The sequence below is a fragment of the Leucoraja erinacea genome, chromosome 12 (genome assembly GCF_028641065.1).
Source record: "Leucoraja erinacea ecotype New England chromosome 12, Leri_hhj_1, whole genome shotgun sequence".
Lineage (NCBI taxonomy): Eukaryota > Metazoa > Chordata > Chondrichthyes > Rajiformes > Rajidae > Leucoraja > Leucoraja erinaceus.
Window position 1 is genome coordinate 51730359 of NC_073388.1, and position 23119 is coordinate 51753477.

Sequence of the window (23119 nt, forward strand, 5' to 3'; positions counted from 1 at the left end):
TTTTCATTTTGTAGCTATAAAAGTGATCCCGCTGTTCAGAGTTTAATCTAGACGTACAGCATGGAAACAGGCCCTTCCGCGCCGTCCACCAATCATACACTAGTTCTATCCTACACAATATAGGGGTAATTTACAGAAGTCAATTAACCTACAAAACTGCACTTTCTTGGAATGTGGGAGGAAACCAGAGAACCTGGGAAAACCAACGTGGTCCCAGGGAGAAGGTACAAACTGGTTGAACCCAGCTCGCTGGCGCTGTAATGCAGCAATGCTATCTGTGCCTTTCAGATTATGGACAGGATGGACAAATAGAAATGGTAGGTGACTTAATACAGATGCACTTGCATTCAAACCAAGGGTCAAGCTGGGCAGTTTCAGTGATAGTTTCCTCCTTTTTCAACTGCTACATTTGAAAATCAGAGATCGGGCTTGGGATCTTTCTAATTTGTAAAGAGCAGTGACACAACAGTTAGCTCCAAGACATTGCCCTTATTCTTCATTTTTTATCTCAAATGTGTCTGACCAAAGGCCAACTCGAGTTGATTAATCATTTTTTCACTTTTACTAGATGACAGTTGAGAAAGCAAATGGTCAAGTAATTTTAGAGTGTATTTTAGACCAAGCGCGGACCCATTGGGCCCCGTACCCAATGCAATATTCCACCACTCACCCATAGCCCCCAACTGCGCAGGCGCGGCTGAGGGGTTCCTGTTGTGACGCCAGAGATCCCCGTTGTGATGCGAGTCACGGCAACCCTCCCCCAACTGCGCCTCGCCATCCCACTTCCTACCCCTATCCTCCTCCATTTCCCCCTCATCTCCAGTACTCCCTCCTCCTCTCACTCTATCTCCCCCCCCCATCGCCCACTCTCCCTCCTTACCTCCCCCTATCACTTGCATTTAGTTATATCAGGCAGGCAAGTATCAAGTATACACGCAATCATGTATAATATGTAACAATGGTATTTGCAACACAGTATTTATACAACTATTACATTCATATTTTGTGAAACTGGATCTATACATTTATTGTTTATAGCTATGTTTTATTATTATTATACCTTTGAAGTACATATATACATTTCACTAATGCTTTGGCTGCAGTTTAGATCCAGAATACAGTGATGAATAACTGAATCTGTGAATATCTCGAGAAGCCAGTCCAGAAAGATTGGGAAAAGGTCCCTCTTGGGCGTTATTTACGCGACATAATTTATGCATCACGCACGAGTCGTGACGGGCACGTGACGCGCGCATGGCGTGCATTACGCGTGTGCGGTGAGACGTGGAGGCGTAGGCAGTGACGCGTCTCAGGATTTTGGGATTCACAAAATCTTCGCGCACTACCTGCGTGACGTGCAAATGACGCCCAAGTGGGACAGGCCCTTGAGCCTCAATGAAAGGCAGCAATTTGGGCAAACTTAATTCAAAGAAAAATAAACAATTATGGCATTCTGGTGCTAATAATATCTTCTTCCCCCCCCCCCCCCCCCCCCCCCCCCCCCCCCCCCCCCCCCCCCCCCCTCCCTTTTTTTTCCGCGTTCATTTCTTCCTAAAATTACAGTGGAATTAACTTTGCACACAAGGCAACACCGAGTAAACGTGACACCTATAATGCTTGGCTTTTTCACCACCCTCTTAATATCTTTGCTGCATACCTTAGCAGTATTGTCATGTATGTAAGATTATCCATGGAACACCATCTGGACCTTGAGGTCAGCAGGGTTTGGCACCAAGCCAGAGAGGATTGTATAACTTCAAGCATAAATCCTTTACTGAGGAAACTGAAGGAAGTGGGTACAGATTACTGTGCATGGGTGTCATCTTGTCATCCAGAAATATCATGTGATGCTTGGAATTCAGGCAAGCACATTGAACGTTGTAGGGAACGTTCCATACTGGTTCAAAAGTGATAGGCGTAGAATTAGGCCATTTGGCCCATCGAGTGTACTCCTGTTCAATCATGACTCTCCCACCAAACTGCATTCTCCTGCCTTCTCCCCATAACCCCCGACACCTGTACTAAATCAAGAATCTATCTCTCTTCACCTTAAAAATACCAATTGACTTGGCGTCCACAGCCTTCTGTGGCAAAGAATTCCAGATGCACCACCCTCTAAATAAATTCCTCATCTCCTCCCTAAAGGAACGTCCTTTAATTCTGAGACTATGACCTCTAGACCTAGATTCTCCCACTAGTGGAAACATCATCTCCACATCCAAGCCTTTCATCATGGAATGGGGTGCCAAAAAAAAAATCTTTGACCCATGAGGCGAGTAGAATATGTAATATGTCATAGTAAAAAACTGGTAGGATTTAGTCTATAGTTTCCAGGATCTAACTGAGTAAACTATTTTCAGCAGGAGCACGAGATACTGGCTGTTTGCTATTCCACATTCGTCTCTCACTAAAGTCCAGCACCAACACAAAGCCAGGGAAATGCAACGACACTCTAACTATTGACCTCATTTCATTATCAGCGAGTGCTGTTGAAGATGGACAGATTCCTCACTGAAATTCTTCCTTGTGCTCTTTCCACAATACCGAATATAGTGAGGAAACGCATCTTCTCAGCCATCAGGGTTGTTCCAACCTGCACCATCTGCTGGACATAGTAACAATGGGGCACAAATTGTGGGGGTAATCAAGTTGTGTTTGGATTGATGTTATGTTTTACAAGTTATTCACGTTTTAAACTATACAAAAAACACTTTTCAAACCAATTTTCCACTTGCCCTGCCCGTCAGCAGCATTCGACATCACAATGGGATCCCAAATCTCATTTACATTAAAACAAAATCTTGATTTAAAAAAAACCCTGTTTTAAACAGAATCCTCCGTTTTCATTAACAGCTAACATTGTGTTTAAGTTATTTTAAAGAAAAATCGTGATTTTCATTGTGGGGGGGTGTGAGATAGGGGGGAGTTGACGAGTGAGGGAGCAGGGAGATAGAAGGACAGGGGGGGATAATGCAAGTGAATAAGTAATAATGTAGTTAATAATACTCCAGAGGGAAGCTTTTAAAATTGGGAGGACCTGCAGCATATATTTTGTTCTTTGTGTTCTGCTGTTGAATTTGAAGAAAATGCAAGCATCATTTTCTTCAGCAACTCCCTCTTTATTAAATCCCTTAGCAACAATAACATAAAAGCTTCCACCCCTTATGCTTTTCCAGCGACCACTCCCTATCTGACACATTGGTACGTTCTGTGGTTAAAATTCCATCGGAATTTCATGACCATGCTTCTGTCCTTCTCATGAGACTACAAGCCTAGAACGATCCTGTAACTGACAAATTATTACCGTTTGCCCATTTCAACTCTTTTGATCAATTTTCACTCGACTAATTTTTCGTATGGGACCAGTAGGTCTTTTTTTGTTACTCATTCTTTGGATTCATAGCTGGGTTGTGGATAACAGACCGGGTTGGGGATAATAAGTTTGCAGAACACATCAAGATTGCTGGTGTCATGGACAGTGAGGAGGACTAAAGTGGGATATATATCAGTCGCAGCAACGGATAGGTGGGTACATGACAGAGTTTAATTTGAGCAAGTTTGAAGTTGCACTTTGGGAGGTCATATGTAAAGGGAAAATATCCACTTAATGACAAGACCCTGAACAGCATTGGTGTACAAAGGAATATTGGGGTTCATGTCCATAACCCCCCTGAAAGTGGCAACCCCCCTGAAGGTGGTAAACAAAGCAAATGGTATATTTGACTTAATTGGTCGAGGCTTTGTGTATAAGAATCAGGACGTCATGTTGCAGCTTTGTAGGACTTTGGTTCAGCCGCATGTGGAATATTAATGCAGTTCTGGTCGCCCCAATACAGTAAGAATGTGAAGATTTTGAAAAATGTGGAGAACTGGGGCTAAGAAAAGGCCGGAACATGGCAGGGCTGACAACAGATGACCGAGGAAGGGGAGATCCCATAGTGGTCAATTGTTGACGGGTGAAGAGGTGATAACAAAGGGATACAAGGATGCAAATGGAACTAGAAGGACGTGGAATAGGGTGGGGTAAGGTAAGAGAGAGAATGTAGAGTTTACTTGACATTAGAGAAATTACTTCCTACTGCTAGGTTGTTAGCTGCCCAAGTGAAATATGAAGTGCTGTTGCAACAATTTGCATGTGGTCTCATTCTGACAGTAGAAGAGGCCGAGGACAGAAAGGTCAGAATGGCAATGGGAAGAGGAGTTAGAATGGTTGGAAACCTGGAAATTACGTGGGCTAAGGCGGACTGAACATAGGTATTCGGTGAACCCACACCCAATCTGCTCTTGGTCTCGCTGATGTATAGCTCGTAACAGTTACAGCAGATGAGCTTGGACAAGGTGCAACTGAACTGCCTCGCCTGAAAGGACTGTCGGGGACCCTGAATGGAGTCGAGGGAGGAGGTATAGGGACAGATGTTGCATCTCCTGTGGTTGCAGGGGAAAGTTCCTGGGGAGGGGGTGGTTTGGGTGCAAAGGGAATAGTGAAGCAAGGAATTGTGGAGGGAACGGTCGCTATAGAAAGTAAAGACGGGTGGAGATGGGAAGATGTGACTAGTGGTGGGATCCTGTTGGAGGTGACAAAAAGTCAGAAGATGATATGTTGTATACAATGGCTGATGGGGGTGAAAGATTTACCAGAATGCTGCCAGGTTTAGAGTGTTACAGCTAAAGGAAGAGGTTGGATAGACATCTCGAATGTTGGTGGTTGAAGAGAGACTTGATAGAGGTATATAAAATTATGAGGCAAAAATCGACAGTCAGAACCTTTATCTCAGGATCAGAAATATCCAACATTAGAGGGTGTCGGTATAAGTTGAGGGGGGAATGTTTAATGGAGATGTGTGGGGCAAGTTTTTTCTACAATGGTGGAGGCAGATATGGGACCACTGTTTACGAGGCTGTTGGATCGGCACATGAAGGTGCAAGGAATAGAATGATATGGATCATTTACAGGCGGATGAGGTAATGTTCGCCCCAAACAGCGTTCTGCATAGAACGCACATTGCTGTACTAACTCAGTGGGTCAGGCAGCATCTCTGGAAGAGATGGATGTGATGTTTCGTGTTGGGACCCTTCAGACGGATTATAGTGGGGAAGAGAGAGCTGGGGACAGAACAAAGCTTGGCAAGTGAAAGTTGGATGAAGGGGGTTATAATTGACGGCAGGGTGGACAAAGGCTGGAGATGAAAAGGGGACCAAATGATTGATGAGAAGAGAAGTTTGAAATGTAAAGCCAGAAGGGATATAGGTTGAAGGGGCATACGGACATATTCATGTCTTCCAGACCTACAGCTACTCCAGCATTTTGTGTTCTATGCAAGAATCCAGCATCTGCAGTTCCTTGACTACATTCCTTGGCGGAACAAAGCTTGGCAAGTGAAAGTTGGATGCCGGGGAAAGGGGAATTTCAGCAGTGGATGACATGCACCCCTACGGCCATTCTGCGCTTCACACAACAGCTGCAGAAATGTCTCAGCTTGCAAAAATATCCTGATGATAAGTCACTGTCTATTGCTCAACATTGGAGTCACACTGACCAATTTAAGAGGGGCTCAAAGCTATTATTTGCTACACTATTATAACTATTTTACTGTATGGCTGTATGCAAAAATAAATTTCAGACCTCTGTTTGACAATAAAGTGCCATTGTATCGTATAAACAGTGCTGAATTGTAAGTTTTTACCCGTGACTACTCACCTCTAATATCTTCAGTTTTATTTTCCATCTCATTCCATCTAACCTTCCAACCATTTATTTCCTCTTTCCAGTGCCTGCTGAAAAAAACTGTTATTGCTCTCATTGGCAACACTTCTTCAATCACCTTGCCTTCATTATTCTTCCACCTTTCACAACTATTCTTTTTAACCAAATTTGTATTTCGCTATCTTCTCCAGTGAAAGGCCATGAAGCATTTTCTGTGTTGAACATGCTGTATTGCAATAAGTTGTGTATGGATTTGAATTTATGAAAAGGGTGAGAATGAATGCATGCAGCAACCATTCCAGGAAACTGGCAAAATGGCCTTGGATCAGTTGTTCAATATGTCCCTGCTTTGTAACGTTTCAATTATAGTCCCACTATATTTGACTCTAACTCAGTAAGTGGCATCAAAAATCAAACACTTTGTAAACCATATTTATTCTTGAAAAGATATTTTCTTACAATAAAGATTTGAACAGGCATATCTCTGAATGTATTAGAGAACAGTAGAAACTGCTTGCAATGACATAGGCATACAGCTTTAATACAACAAAATCACTCTGGATAGCAATGTCTCTGCATCGTAAAGGAGGAGATGGAAAAACTGAAGGAAAGAATTAAAGCTGTCGGTGTAACTGTTCACTCGGATATAAAAACATGTCTGATGTACTAAATAAGGAATCAGAAAATAAAGTGCAGGCTCAGGCATCAATAACAACACAACGGATATACAAGTACATGAGATCAAGTAAACCATATTATTTCCACACAGTAAAGGCCTGTCCCACTTTCCAGAGTTATTGACAAATTCTCCCGAGTTTTCCCCTTGATTCAAGCTCGGGGAATTACGGTAATAGCCATCCGTGGGTACTCGGGGCTATTTTTTTTTTACTCGTGGACATTTTTCAACATGCTGAAGATACTTACCTGATGCCCCGAGTATCTACGGCTGGCATTGCGAGGCACTACGAAATATCTACGGAATCCTACGGACTTGCTGCGGACATTCCCCGAGTTTGAATCAAGAGGAAAACTCGGGAAAGTAGGACAGGGGCTTAACCGGGTAAAACAACAATAAACTGGGATGAAAGAATATAGGTATACATATTCTTTGCTGATACATTGTTTTGTCAGTAGCACTCATTGGATTTGAAACAAACCCCAGCTGATAATGCAGCAGTTTGGTACTGACTGGCCTCTTCTTTATCCTAAAAGCTGACATGCTGAATCATGTGTGCTACGTTAGCAATTATTTGGAAGCTACAGAAAATAACGGATTGCCTTCTACCTCTTAACCAGAATTTTAAATTGAAGCAGTGACCTCAGAAAGAGCCAACTGCAAACAACTATTACATCTGCTGGTTAAAATAACTTCCTAACATGAGTATCATGCCACAATTCTTGGTCACTTTAATAGTGCAGTAAGTGGTTTTCTACAATATAATACAAGGAGGGAGATATAATGCCAGGTAAGTTGAGAACTGAATCTCAAACTCATGTGCTCAAAATAGTGCAGTTTCTCGGTGCTAATTGAGCATGAAAACGATGATTCTCTGATTTATTTTGCACTGGGAGAGAAAGTTCCACTTGGCGGATAATAGGGATTCTGATTAGTTGATGGGAGACTATATGGAAATGAAATGGTTAACTGAAATAAGCTTAAAGATGTTTAATTGCCACCAGAAGTTAAGCTCGGTAAACATTTACAAAATGGTCCTATTGGAAATTATCATTTTTTGAATGCCACGCAACCCAAGTTATTCTATAGTACTTTAAATTACTTTTAAAATTCAAGTTGGCTGGTACTCTGCATTGACTACTTCATCTTTTCATTTTTCTATTACTTTAGTTTGGGATGAAGTAAAGTGAACTAGTCTCCTATACAATACTGGAGATAGCAGCAATGTCTCCAATTTCTTTAAGCGTTTCAACCTTATCCTTTACATTAAAAGAGCATATATACTGGACACAAAGTACTGCTTTACCTGCACAGATGTTGGACATTAGGTGTATTCAGGTTGACTTTGATTCGATACTGTGAAACACTGGCTTGTGGGGCGAGGGTGAGGTGCTCTCACAACATTTAACTAGTGCCTTGATGAGGTGAGGATTGGAAAATGGGATTAGTACAAAAAGGTACTTGACGGGCAGCACCGACTTGTAAGACCAAAGGGCCCATTTTTGTGCTGTACGACTAGTAGACATTATAGGCATATTTGGGATCTCTAGATAATTATTGCAAATGATTTAGGAATGTAATTCACAATGAGCACATTGGTTCAGCCCTGCAGCTGGATTGTGGAAGTGTTCTGTTTGTGCGCATATACTTCCATTTGCGATATCAGATAGATTATCAGTGCAAAATATTCAGGAACCAGAAACAGGTAAAACATTTAAACTCAGTGATGTCAGATTTAGGTGTGATAACAACCTAAGTTCGCCTTATTTTAATAATTTATCTGCACTGCACAACGTTAAACATAAATGCCTTAATTTTGCTGATGCAAACCTCAGCAAAAAACAAATAGCTCATCTTTTCATGTCTCAGAGGTTCAACTTTGCTGTTTCATTGACATCCTAGTTGCAGGCAACTTTGTTGCAAGGTACACAAAAATGCTGGAGAAACTCAGCAGGTGCAGCAGCATCAATGGAGCGAAGGAAATAGATGCTGCTGCACCCGCTGAGTTTCTCCAGCATTTTTGTGTACCTTCGATTTTCCAGCATCTGCAGTTCCTTCTTGATAACTTTGTTGCAAAGTCTTTCACTCCACATGTTCTGCTGGCTGCTTCTACTGCAGTTACGGTGGCTGGATAGATCTTCAATCAATTTGCTCAGGACAGTGATTTCAATGTTTAGCCTGCAATAGAAACCTTAAAAATTGATGCAAATCATTCTTGATGATAGATCTGGCAACATATTTACACATAAGCCTAGAAATTGCTGCCTTCTTGCTCAAACGAGGCACTAGAGCAAATTGGCTGAAGGGAGACGGAGGGTCAGGAAGACCGATGGTGACATTATGTGATGCGACAAATCAGTTACTTCGGAAAAGGAGCTTGATAGTCAGCATATATTTAGACAGAGATGAAAGATTACATTGTTTCTACGAATATAACACATGGGATACATATTTTGAAAAAAAAAGTCAAAGCATGTTACATTTAAAAGACAATATAAACAATACAAATTCCTTGTAAAATATCGTTTGCCACTTTGGATGAATGTTACAAGATATAACACATCCAACCCAGTTTTGAAAGTAATGGTGATCATGGTTGGCATTAGGGTGCTTTATAATTCACTTGAATATTATAATAATGTATTAGGAACAACTAATTTATTTCTGTCACTAGGAGCTCCTTATTTTAGGATTTTACTAGTACTTTCAGCTAATATCACTGATGCAACTGTACACAGTAAGACAGAATTATAATATGCAATTAAAAAAAGTGTACCAAAGTTCTTCCACCAGCAGAATCTCTGGCCTGGACCATGGTTCTGCCAGAAACGTTGCTTCACAACAAGTACATTGGAGGCAGCTTTTTCTGTTTGGCAAAGACCAGCCTCTTCTACATCTCCACTGTCAAAGGCAAAATACTTCTACTGAAAGATATTGTGATGAATTAATCAAATTTATCCTTTTCACAGCCACTTATAGTCCGTCTCATGATCTGATGAACCCAGATTGCACAGAGGGGCTAATCTATTACAGTATTTGTTTATGGAACAACACAAAGAAAAGGAAATCTTCAGTAGTATTATGAATTCATCAGGTTTTCCATATGTTTGACGATAGTTCATTTATGATGATTTAAGGTGAGAGGGGTAAAGTTTAAAGGAGATGTGCGGGGCACATTTATTTATACAGAATGTTGGGTGCCTGGGACTCGTTGTCAGAGTGTGGTGGTGGAGGCAGATATGATAATGGCTTTTAAGAAGCTTTTAGATAGGCACATGGATATGCTAGGGGGGGGGGGGGGGGGGGGGGGGGGGGATCGTGATCGGTGGCAGCATGAATGGAGACATTGTGGGCTAAAGGGCCTGTTCCTGTGCTGTGTTCACTGTAGGTATAATGGAGGGCCCTAGTGATAAGGTGTCATTCTTGCATCCCTTTGAACCAGTAAGTCATGCAGCTCTTTTGTCTGCTCTCCCATTTAATAACACTGAAATGTGATCTTAACATCTACTGGCATATCTTGCATCCTTTGATTACCTCAAAAATTGCAATTGATCTCAGGAATTATATGGTCCACCACTGAAGATCAACATACCTCTGGAGTATAAAATTCCCAATAACTTGAATGAAGGTATATTTCACCTCAAATCCATTCACCTACTGTTAGTTTGTGATTCTGGCTATTAGTTGTAAGCACCACTGTTCAGGGAAGCATACTTCCAGCATTGAAATGGAATTTTTGATCGGACAAGTGTGAAATGAACTTTTTTGGGAAGTTGAACCAGGGCAGGACCTGCAGTCATTGGCTGGGGAATGTTGTTGAACAGAAACTTTGAGTGGTATAAATACCTAGCTCTTGAAGGTGGTGACACAGGTAGACAAAGCGTGGCATTGAGTATCAATGTTGATTAAACCTCACTTGAAGAATCTTGTCCAATTCTAGTTGCCATGCTGTAGGAAGGATGTCATTAAGCTAGAGAGAGTGCAATGTAGATTCACAACAATGTTGTCGGGACCAGAAGGCTTGAATTATAAGGAGCATCTTTCCTGGAGTGGAAATAGTTTATAACATCTTGAGAAGCATGCATAGGGCAGGTTGTCACTTTTTCCCCCCCAAAGGTCATGGAGTCTGGAACTAGGTTTAAGGTGAAAGAGGAAAGATTTCTAGAGAATATGGTGGGTAATATGGAACAAGCTGCCAGAAGAAGCGAGACAAGACTAGCCAGTTGCAACATTAAAAAGACATTTGGACAGAACATGCAAAGGAAACGTCTCTAGGGATATAGGACATACACATGCAAATAGGCATCTTGGTTGGCATGAATGAATTGGGCCAAAGGGCCTCTTTATGTGCTATCTAATTGTATGACACTTATTCTAGCAAATGTTAAGGAGATTTGAGATTACCCTTTCATCCTTTAAATATCGAGAGAATACAAGTGTGTGGATACTATTCAATCTCACCTTCCACTACAACGGTCTCATCCCAGGAACAGTCTGGTGAACGATTGTGGCTAAAACCATCTAAAACTGCATATGGTAATCGCGGACTGGTAATCACCAAGTCCCAATGTTACACAGAAAAACGTTTTTTCCCCGTATGCTTCATTCATTGTATTTTCACAATAATTACTATTCCTCCAAATCAGATGCACAATTTTCCAATGTTCAGTTCTGTTTCAGACTCCAGATAATGAAGCTATCAATTTGGGCTACTGACAAGTAACATTTGCAAAACACGGGTTCCAAGCAATGACCATTTCAACGTCTAGCACTCCATCACTTAATGGTAAAACCCTTGATGAATCTCTGACTGTGCAGTGCTATGGTCAAACAGCCTGACTTGGAGATATGTCATCATCAGAAGAACTTTCTCACATGCAGCTAGGGAAGGGAATTTATTGCCCAGTCATTCCCAAATCCAATGAAAGAATAGAATCCTTCAAAGCCAGCCTGACAACCGGTAACAAATGGTCCATACATTGTCAGCAACTGCTAAACATTTTCACTTGCTTTTCTTTAAACCAATAATCTGCTCTTGAATGTTTATAACTCAAAATAAATGCACAATACCACAAATTCAAACTTCTTGGAAGTTACCATCTGGTTGAAAGGATGCTTACTCCACCATATTGCTTTAGTTTATCTCTATATACTAATTGTTCACAATGGTCTCTAGTTTACAATTTACAGATTCATCCTCCATTTTATGTAAACAAGCAACATTTTTTCCTTTCTTATTTAACTACCTTTAACTTTAGTCCACAAATATATCCACGCACGAGATATAGAAATGATCAACCTTTCTATTTTTCATATTAGGTTCCTTGGATTATTTTTGAGGAATATAGATTTAATCACTTTTTAAAAACAGCCATTAATGAGATTTTATGATTTCTCTAACAACACATTAAAAATGCCATGACTGGCTCGATGGAAGCATACTTCTATATCTCTCCAGTGTAAAACTATTAGTGATAGAGGCATAATAAACACTTTCTTGAATGTTTGGGATTAGTAAAATATGTTGATTGGAATAATGATTATTTTCCAGGGAATAATATTAGTGATGCCAGTATAGTTCAGTTTAGTTTCGAGATACAGCCCTTCGGCCCGCCCGGACGAATGATCACCCATACATTTGTTCTATCCTACGCACCAGGGGCAATTTACAGAAGCCAATTAACCTGCAAACCTGCACGTCTTTGGAATGTGGGAGGAAACCGGAGCACCCAGAGAAAATCCATGCGCCTACAGGGAAAACTTAAAACCTTTACACAGATAGCATCTGTAGTGTGGATCGAATCAGGATCTCTGGTTCTGCAAGGCAGCAACTCTACCAATGTGCCCGTGGAAGTTAAATGCTTCCATTTTGGATAATATTTTTTGTTTTGAGCAGTGAGTATTTCATTCTTAATATTCCTAAGTAAATGGACAAGAAAGGTTTAGAGGGGTATAGGCCAAATGTGGGCTGTTGGACTAGCGTAGATGAGGCATCTTGGTCAACATGGGCAAGTTGACAAAAGGGCTGGTTTCAGTGCTGTATGCTTATACAACTCTTAACTTATCAAGAACTGGATAAACAAGTAATTTTCTGAACAAAGAGAATTAAAAATAGGAATGAGTCAGAGAATAATGGAGAGACAATATCACTAATACGCGTGTTCAATTTTTCTGGTTGGTTGTCAATTTAAATCCATGTGAATCCCTTGCATGTTTGGGGTCGGACATGGTGTACATAAATAAGCAGAAAATAATAGCAATTGGCAAGGTATTAATGGCAGTATTTTATTACACTAACTATTGATCAAGAATACATTCTTACCTCACCAAGGTTATTGCTATCTGTAAACTGTAAGGGAACTAATGAATGAAAATAGGCATCAAAATTATTTGTGATATTATAGAAATATTTATATTTTGCTTCATAACCCATTTCATAAAGACATTATGTATGGTAACAATTACTGACTGTGTGTTGTCATTATGTTCCAGTTTCATTAATAGGGGAATAACCTAGCAGTTCTGCAATTCGATACAAATATTTCTCAGGTTAACAGATTATTAGAGCCAGTTATTTCAGCTCTCTGACAGAGGGCTACACCAACCAACAAATGAACATGTTATTTTGGACACTTTTAAATTGTAAAGTTAATATTTTAACTGCAAATACATTTGTCGCTAATTCTGCAGATTTATCAAAAAGGAAATTGCAATTTTATTTACATATGAGATTTCTAAAGGAAGTTTTTTTAAACTTACCAATTCTTTTGGGTGGGGTTGGAGGAAGGGATTGTGAAATTAATATTAAGCAATATTAAATATTGTACAGGTTAATAGTCAACTTGAGAAAAACTTAGTGTATCAAAACCGCAGAAATACTTGGCATCAGATTTTCGTTTCAATGTTTATGTTTACACTTGAAGATGTCATTTTACAAAAGCATTGAGATTATCGAAAGAATTCTCAGAAATAAACTCACAATTTCTTCTCCTTTGCTGAACTTGTTCTTGTTCTTTAAATATTTCTTGTAATAATGTCTGAATTTGTTCATATACAGTTCTTCATTAATAAAAATATTTACAACCTAACGATTTTAATACTTGAAACTTGGTCACTGATTGGGTCATAATAAAGTGGTTTAAATTGTAAAATGAAAGGTCTTTTAACTTTCTATTTGTCAATGAACTATTCTATTTGTCTGCACAACACTTCTAGTAAGTTTGACAAATGACGCAGAGCTAAAACCATTCATAGTATCTGAAACATTATAAGCTTTTGCTATAGTGGGCAGCTGACTGTCAAAGATATTTAATCCAATTTCATTATATCAGCATCACTTTGACTGCCATATGCTGTCATATTGCAACAAGAGCATGCTTTTTACAACCTCAAGATATCCCAAGAACCTTTCAAGTGCAGTCACTGTTGTAATATAGGAAACAGAGCAAATAGATTGCATGTAGCTGAATCCCACAAATAGCAAAAAAATAGCAAACTGTCTTCAGGACTGATTGAGAAATATGTTACAAAAAGAAAAGGAAAATGATCTAAAAATGTACCTCAGTGGGAAAATATGTTGAATGCTAGTGATACCTGTAGGGACATTCTAACATATGGGAAGTGGATATACTATATCACACTGAATTAAGTAATTGTTATTGTTTTACTTGTATGTCTTGGATCATCACTGTTCAATGCTCCCTCTAAAATAATTACATTCCAAAGTACGTTAATCCTTTCCGCTGTGGATTATAGTCCTTGTACCTCAATCAGTTATTCCTTAGTTTTGCTAGAGGTGTTTAAAACCTGTTCTTCCTGGGCTTCAGCAACAGGCTATAGAAGCTTGGAGTCAGAAAACCTCCAAAAGTCCAGGAAATTCACGTGTCACGTTATCAGACTACAAGTCAGAACCGTAACCTGGGATAGGATGTTGCTTGTTCTCATAGTAATACTCATTAAGCCCAGGTTATTGAAGGAATGAATTTCTAAGCAAGCTGAAAAATTACTCTTAAGAAATTGCACATGTTCCAATATAAAAAAATTTAAATACATTTGCTAACAGTTAATATCTAACCTGAATTTCTATATATTTTTAATTAAGAATAGGTAGCAAACTCTCAAACTAACTGGTCTGTGCAAATTACCAGTTGTACAGGGAGAAAGTGAAAGGTGATATTTTGGGGGTAGAATCAGCGATATCCCCTGCGGAATACACAAATCAGAGAACTTTGGGATGCAAAAAAGGAGACATTTTCAGGTATATGTTTGTTAAGTTCCTTCTTTTGTTCAAAATTAAAGCTAGCATAAAAAGGAAACTGCTGAAAACTGGCCCTGACGTCATGCTGTGATGTAAAAGACAAGTGCACACAAACTAAATGTTCCTAAGGTTCAAGAATAACTCAAACTTTCAGCAGATACTGCTTTACCAATCTTTGGTCCCTCATTGGAGTAATATATTTAATTTTAATTCTGAGGGTAAATTAGTTTAAAAATATATATACATCACGTTACAAACATATAAAAAAACTAGCTAAGTTCAAGAATCTTTTAAACATATTTAAAAAACATTTAAAAAATGACCTGGTTTGAAATGACTTAATTCATATAAACACAGCAAATAATCAATCCATTGCTCTTTTGTTCGAACACATGGTTGAACAGATATTGCAGATTTTTCCACTTGACAGTTCGATATTTGTACCTTACCCGTGCAACATTAATGCAAGGAACAGTTTTGTTTAGCACTTTGCCCTAATGAGATAAATACAACACATCAATGTTAAATTAATCGCAGCGTTGGTTTCAGGTAACTGTGATAGAGCCTCATTCACACGCACATTATTTACATACAAGCCCCTGCCCATGGGTACTCAGTTTGTAAGTGAATTTACAATGGTCCCCTTTCCATTCCTCCATCACCCCTAGAAAATGTAGTTGTTCGCGAACCAAAGCCTAAATGTACATCATGTAATGAGAAGATCTTCAGAAGATTGTAAGGCATGTAATACTCAGTTCCATCCCATTTGTTGAAGTCCCTCAGGGAGCCTTGGTTCTCACATTTTCACACCAAATAATACTGTGCCACCGGGGATTAACCTGAAAAGAAGGCAATAACTAACATTACGAATAGGTGAAGTCATTTTTGATAAAGTATTTGCCATTAATTAATGGTCCTTAGAAATAATATTTTTTTATGGAGGTGGCTGCGACATCAGTAAATAAATCAAAGTTTTTTCAGCCGTACCTACTGCAGGGAAATTACCAAGGTTCACTGAGCTATGCGATGTAGGAATTAATTGACTGAAAGACGTAATCAGAAAATGAAACAGAGAATGGAATTTTAGCTTCTCGAAGGCAATTTTAACATTAAAATGTATTCCACATTCTTCTTCAAGAATTTTGCTCTCTTACATGGACCACAGAACAGAGAAAAGTATCGCACAAGACCAGGCCCTTTGGCCCACTATATCTGTACTAAACATGATGCCAACTCATCTCATCTTCCTGCACATGAACCATATCCCTCCATTCCCGCCTACTGCACCTGCCACTATCACATCTGCCCACCACAACCCCAGCTGTGCCTTCCTGGCACACACCACCCCCTGTGTAAAAAATACTTGCTCACTTTCAAGCTATGCCCTCTAGTTTTTGACAATTCCACTATGGGAAAAAGATTGTAACTGTCTATCCTTTCTATGGCTCATCATTTTATACACTTCTATCAGGTCTCATCTCCGGCAATCCAGAGAAAACAATCCAAATGTGCCCAACCTAGTTAACACCTCTTAATCCAGGCAACATTTTGGTAAACCCCTTCTGCACCCTCTCCAAAGCCTCCATATTCTTCCTGTAGTGGGGTGTCCAGAACTGCACGCAATACTCCAAATGCAGCCTAATCAAAATCTTATCGAGCTGCATCTCTCTTCACGGAAGATTAGTCAGATACAAATGTATAACTGAGTGGACAAAGGCATCAATTAAGTGGCTATAATTCTTTAAGAACAAATTGGTGCAGTGACAATGGTTCTTATGCCATTCTGCCATTAGTTGCTATCTTTCTCTCGGAAGGTCCTCAACCTAGATGTTAGTCTAAGATGACGGCTAATGATGGTATGTAACTCACAAACAGCAAGACACGAATGGAGAACATTTAATGACTTGATAGTCCCATTCTGTTTACATCTGTTAATTGGGCTGCTATATTAAAAAAATACACTTAACACAGCTTGGTGGAAGGAGACAGAGGGTGGTAGTGGAGGGTTGTTTTAGATTGGAGGTCTGTGACCAGTGGTGTCTGCAGAGATTGGTGCTGGGTTCATTCTTATTTGTCACATGTATCAATGATTTGGATTCAAATGTAGATACTATGATTAGTAACTTTGTGGCTACCATCAAAATTGGTAGTGTCGTGAACAAGGTTGTCTAAGATTCCAAAGAGGATTTAGATCAACTAAGAAAGTGGACAGAGGAATGGCAGATTGAATTTAATACTAGGGGATCAAGAATCTAGTGGGAGGGAGGAACTGAAGGGAATCCACATTCGTCAGGAAATGGTGTTAGGTAAACTGTTGGGACTGAAGGCATATAAATCCCTGAGGCCTGATGGTCTGCATCCCAGAGTACTCAAGGAGGTTATTCTAGAAATCGTGGATGCATTGGTGATTATTTTCCAATGGTCTCTCAACTCTGGATCAGTTCCTGTGGACTGGAGGGTAGCCAATGTAACCCCACGCTTAAAGAAAGGAAGGAGAGAGAAAACAGGGAATTATAGACCCGTTTGCTTTACATCGGTAGTGGGGAAGAAGCTTGAGTCGATTATTAAAGATGTAATAGCAGCGCACATGAAAAGCAGAGACGGGGTCGGTCAAAGTCAGTATGGATTTATGAAGGGGGAATCATGCTTGACTAATCTTTTGGAATTCTTTGACGATGTAACAAGTAAAATGGATAAGGGAGAGCCAGTGGATGTGGTGTATCTGGACTTTCAAAAAGCCTTTGACAAGGTCCCACACAAGAGATTAGTGTACAAATTGAAAGCACATGGTATTGGGGGTAGGGTATTGACATGGATAGAGAACTGGTTGGCAGACAGGAAGCAATGAGTAGGAATTAATGGGTCATTTTCAGAATGGCAGGCAGTGACTAGTGGGGTGCCACAAGGCTCAGTGCTTGGAAGTTATTTACAACATATTTTAACGATTTAGACGAGGGAATTAAATGTAACATCTCCAAGTTTGCAGATGACACAAAGCTGGGTGGCAGAGTGAGCTGCAAGGAGGATTCTATGAGGCTGCAGGGTGGCTTGGATAGGATAAATGAGTGGGCAGATGCATGGCAGATGAAGTATAACGTGGATAAATGTGAGGTTATACACTGTTGGCAAGAACAGGAAGGCAGATTATTATCTGAATGATAGATCGACACAAAATGCTGTAGCAGCTCAGCATTTCTGGAGAGAAGGAATGGGAGACATTACAGGTCAAGGCCCTTTTTCAGACTGATGTCGGGGAGGGAGAGGGGGCGGGACAAAGATAGAATGTAGTCGGATACAGTAAGACTAGTGAGAGAACTGGGAAGGGGAAGGGGATGGAGAGAGAAAGTAAGGGCTATCTGAAAATAGAGAAGTCAATGTTCATACCGCTGGGGTGTAAACTGCCCAAGTGAAATATGAGGTGCTGTTCCTCAAATTTGTGCTGGGCCTCACTCTGACAATGGAGGAGGCCCAGGACACAAAGGTCAGATTGGGAATGGGAGGGGGAGTTGAAGTGCTGAGCCACCGGGAGATCAGGTAGGTTACAACGGACTGAGCGGAGGTGTTAGCCTGCGTGTGGTCTCGCCGATGTAGAGAAGGTGACACCTGGAACAGCGGATACAGTAGATGAGGTTGGAGGAGGTGCAAGTGAACCTCTGCCTCACCTGGAAAGACTGTTTGGGTCGGAGTCTTGAATGGAGTCGAGGGGGGGGGCGGGGGGAGGGGGGGGGGGGGGGGGGGGGGGGGGGGGGGGGGGGGGGGGGGGGGGGGGGTAAAGGGACAGGTGTTGCATTTCCTGCACTTGCCGGGGAAAGTACCCGGAGAGGGGGAAGTTTGGGTGGGAAGGGGCAAATTGACCAGGGAGTTACAGAGGGAACAGTCTCTGTGGAAAGCAGTGAGGGGTGGAGATGGGAAGATGTGGCTAGTAGTGGGATCCTGTTGAAGGTGGCGAAAATGGTGGAGGATTATGTGTTGTGACAGCTGATGGGGTGGAAGGTGAGGACACGGGGGACTCTGTTCTTGCTACGAATGGGGGGAAGGGGGAAATAAGAGCGGAGCTGCTGGATATCGAGGAGACCCTAGTGAGAGCCTCATCTATAATGGAAGAGGGGAACCCCCGTTTCCTAAAGAATGAGGCCATCTCCGATGCCCTGGTATGAAACACCTCATCCTGGGCGCAGATGCGGCATACACGGAGTAATTTGAAGTAGGGGATAGATTCTTTACAGGAAGCAGGTTGGGAGGAACTGTAGTCAAGATAGCTATGGGAATAAGTAGGTTCGTAGTAGATGTCGGTCAATAGTCTGTTTCCTGCGATGGAGACAGTGAGATGAAATATCTGAATGGTGTCAGATTAGGAAAAGGGGAGGATCAACCAGACCTGGGGGTCCTTGTACTTCGGTCACTGAAAGTAAGCATGCAGGTACAGTAGGCAGTGAAGAAAGCTAATGGCATGTTGGCCCTCATTGCGAGAGGATTTGAGTTTAGGAGCAAGGAGGTCCAACTGCAGTTGTACAGTTGAGACCACACCTGGAGTATTATGCTCAGTTTTTGTCTCCTAATTTGAGGAAGGACATTCTTGCTATTGAGGGTGTGCACCGTAGGTTCAACAGGTTAATTCCAGGGATGGTGGGATGGACATATGAGGAAAGAATGGGTCGACGTATTCACTGGAATTTAGATGGATGAGAGGGGATCGTATAGAAACATATAAAATCCTTACGGGATTGGACAGGCTGGATGCAGGAAAAATGGTCCCATGTTGTGGGAGTCCAGAACCAGGGGTCACAGTTTAAGAATAAGGGGTAGGCCATTTAGGACTGAGATGAGGAAATATTTTTTCACCCAAAGAGTTGTGAATCTGTGGAATTCTCTGCCACAGAAGGCAGTGAAAGCCAATTCACTGGATGTTTTCAAGCAGGAGTTAGATTTAGCTCTTAGGGCTAACAAAATCAAGGGATATGGGGAAAAGCAGGCTGATTTAGGATGATCAGCCATGATATTGAATGGCGGCACTAGCTCAAAGGGCCAAATGGCCTACTCCTGCACCTATTTTCTGTGTTTCAGACTAGGTGCAGACTAGTGTAAAGTGATATATTTTGGAAAGTGAAGTCAGGGCAAGATATACATGGTGAATGTCAGGGTGATGTAGTATTATAGACACAGAGTTCCATGAAAGTGGTGACATAGGTAGGCAAGACGTTGAAGGCACATGGTATGCTTGCCTTCATTAGTCACAGCATTAGTCAGAGCACAAATCGGTGTCACTGCTGTACAGGTCATTGATGCCACCTACATCTGGAATACAGTGTGTAGTTGTGGGGGCCATGCTATAGAAACAATGTGATTAAGCTAGAGAGGGTGTGGAGAAGATTCACAAAGCTTTCGCCACGGCTCATGGGATGAGCTATAAGATTAGACTGAATCGCCTGGGAGGCTGAGGGGTGACCTTATCTTTTAGAAACATAGAACATAGAAACATAGAAAATAGGTGCAGGAGTAGGCCATTCGGCCCTTCGAGCCTGCACTGCCATTCAATATGATCATGGCTGATCATCCAACTCAGAATCCTGTACCTGCCTTCTCTCCATACCCCCTGATCCCTTTAGCCACAAGGGCCACATCTAACTCCCTCTTAAATATAGCCAATGAACTGGCCTCAACTACCAGTACTTATTAAACTATAAGGGGTATAGATATGGTAGAATGTCAGTCTTTTTTACAAAACAGGGGAGCCTAATACTGGAGGGCATAGATTTAAGGAATGAGGAAAATGATTGGAAGGGTGGTGGATGTATGGAATGTGCTGTCAGAGGAAGAGGTGAGTATAACGCAACATTTAAAAAAACATTTGGACAGATACATGGATAAGAAATGTTTATGGTCCAATTTCAGGCTAATGGGACTGGTTCAGGAAAGCATAGAGCGTTCGGCTGTTTGGGCCTGTTTGGTGTTGTAGAGCCCTGACTCCTTGACAGCAGTTTCATCATATCATGTTCCAAACAATTTTCAGGATTAATTATATTTGAGACATACTTTTCATTTTCCATTAAAAAAAAAGTTACATTTGTTCTATAGATTTTTGGAAACCAAGTGCAAGTAGTTAGAGAATGATTTGGATGAGAATGCACAGGGCAAGATTTATAAGTTTGCAGATGATACAAAGTGTGTGGTACTGCAGATAGTGAAGATGGTTGGTAAAAGTTGCAGCAGGATCTTGATCGGTTGGCCAGGTAGGATGAGGTAATGGTTGATGGAATTTATTGAGGAATGTGACATGTTGCATTCCGGAAAGTCTAACATGGGACAGGACTTACACAGTGAATGGTAGGACTCTGGGAAGTGCTGTGAGCAGAGGGATATGGGAGTGCAGGTACATAGTTCCTTGAAGGTGGCGTCACAGCTAGATGGGGTGATCAAAAATGCTCTTCATCAGTCTAGAAGTTGGGAGGTCATGTTGCAATTATAAAAGATGTTGGTGAGGCCACATTTAGAATATTGTGTTCAGTTCTGGGCACCATGTTATAGAAAATATGTTGTTAAGTTGGAAAGGGTACATAGAAGATGTTGCCAGGACTCGAGGGTCTGAGCAAAAAGGTGAGGTAGAACAGGCTATTCCTTGGAGCACAGGAGGATAAGAGATGACTGTATAAAATCATGAGAGGAATAGATCGGGTGAACGCGCAGAGTCCCTTGCCCATAGTGGGGGAATCGAGAACTGGAGGGCATAGGCTTAAGGTGAAGGGGGAAAGATTTTACAGGAATCTGAGGGTTAACTTTTATATGCAAAGGGAGGTGGGTGTATGGAACAAGCTGCTGAAGGTGGTAGTCGAGGCAGGGATTATTACAACATTTAAGAAGCAATTAGACAGGTATGTGGATAGGACAGGTTTAGAGGGATACAAGATACAAGATACATTTAATTGTCATTTGGACCCCTTGAGGTCCAAACGAAATGCCGTTTCTGCAGCCATACATTACAAACACATAGACCCAAGACACAACATAATTTACATAAACATCCATCACATCGCTGTGATGGAAGGCCTAATAAACTTATTTCTCCACTGCACTCTCCCCCCCCCGATGTCAGAGTCAAAGTCAAAGCCCCCGGCTGGCGATGGCGATTGTCCCACGGCCATTAAAGCCACGCCGGGTGGTGCGAGGTCGCACACCGGGTCTTGGTGTTAGAGCCCCCGGCGTGCGCTCACAGAGTCCCGCGGCCATTCCAAGCCGCGCGGGGCAGTGATGTTAGGTCACGCTCCAGGAGCTCTTCAACCCCGCAACTCGGACGGGGGAAGTCGCCGTTGCGAGAGCCCTGAAAAGCGGTCTCCCTCCAGGGACCCGCGGGCTCCCGGTGCCGCCGTCCATAGACCTGCCGTTGGAGCCTCCGACTCCCCGGTAGCAGCAGCAGCAGCAGCAGCAGCGCTCCTCCACCGCTCCACCCGCTCCGGACTCGGCCAGCCCCGCGACGGTGACGGTGAGTCGTCGACACCAGAGTCCCCGGTCTCTTCCTGTTGGAGGCCGCTCCTCGTTGCGGCCCCAACGACAACGGAAACCCGACGAGAAAAAGTCGGGTCTCCAGTGCAGGGAGAGATTTAAAAAGTTTCCCCCCCCCCCCCCCCCACCCCCCCCCCCCCCCCCCACCCCACCCCCCACACACACACCCCAAAAAAAATAAGAAAAAAACTACATAGAAACACAGACAGAAAATAATAAAACGCGGACAGACTGCAGACACCGCGACTGGGCCAAACCAAAGCAAGTGGAACTAGTTTAGCCGGGAGATGTTGGTCAGTTTGGGCAAGTTGAGTTGAAGGGCCTGTTTTCACACTGTATAACTCTAATGCACTGTAAGACTTTTCAATCTAAACTATTAGAAAATTGCGAATTCTAGCTCAACATATGATTCTTTGCTGTCCAATAAACTGAAATAAAATCTATGGTCAGTGAAAATGGGCAAAGATGCTTGCTTACCTGTGGGTGCTGAACAGCAGCAAAAGTCAGCTAGCTCTCCATTTCTACAGTCACTGAGGTATTTCCACTTGTGGCTGCTGACAGAAAAAGGGTCACATTTTGAAAATAACTACTGCACGTTCTTTCCAATAAAAGCCGTTTTCTTTTTTTCTATAGTTATGAATATTAGAAGCACATACCGATTTTTTCTGCTTGTTCCTGACCCACCAAATCCATCTCCAAATACCTCAATTCAATCTTGCTCCCCATCCCCTTGTTCAGTCCCTTATAACGTATATCTGAGACACCTCACTCTTCAATAATTTTCAATTCCCTTGCCCCCATCGTCCCATCTTTACATGGATGTACAGTCCCCTTACACCACCGTTCCCCACCAGAATGGTCTCAGGGCCCTCTGGTTCTGCCTTGAAGAGAGACCCAATTTGTTCTCCTCTGTTACCATTCCCCTCTGCCTGGCTGAATTTGTCCTCACCATTATCAACTTCACTTTTGACTTCTCTCACTTTTT

The 23119-nt window shown here is 41.8% G+C and overlaps 1 protein-coding gene across 1 annotated transcript in view; it reads right to left on the minus strand.

Annotated features, from left to right (window-relative positions):
• Nucleotides 1–14813: 14813 nt before the first annotated feature.
• LOC129702368 (palmitoyltransferase ZDHHC15B-like) overlaps nt 14814–23119 on the minus strand; it is a 71509-nt gene continuing 63203 nt past the window's right edge. The window contains 2 exon segments of the mRNA XM_055644138.1: nt 14814–15476; nt 22612–22688. Of these exon segments, the coding sequence (XP_055500113.1) occupies nt 22642–22688 (47 nt within the window). The 3' untranslated portion in view covers nt 14814–15476; nt 22612–22641.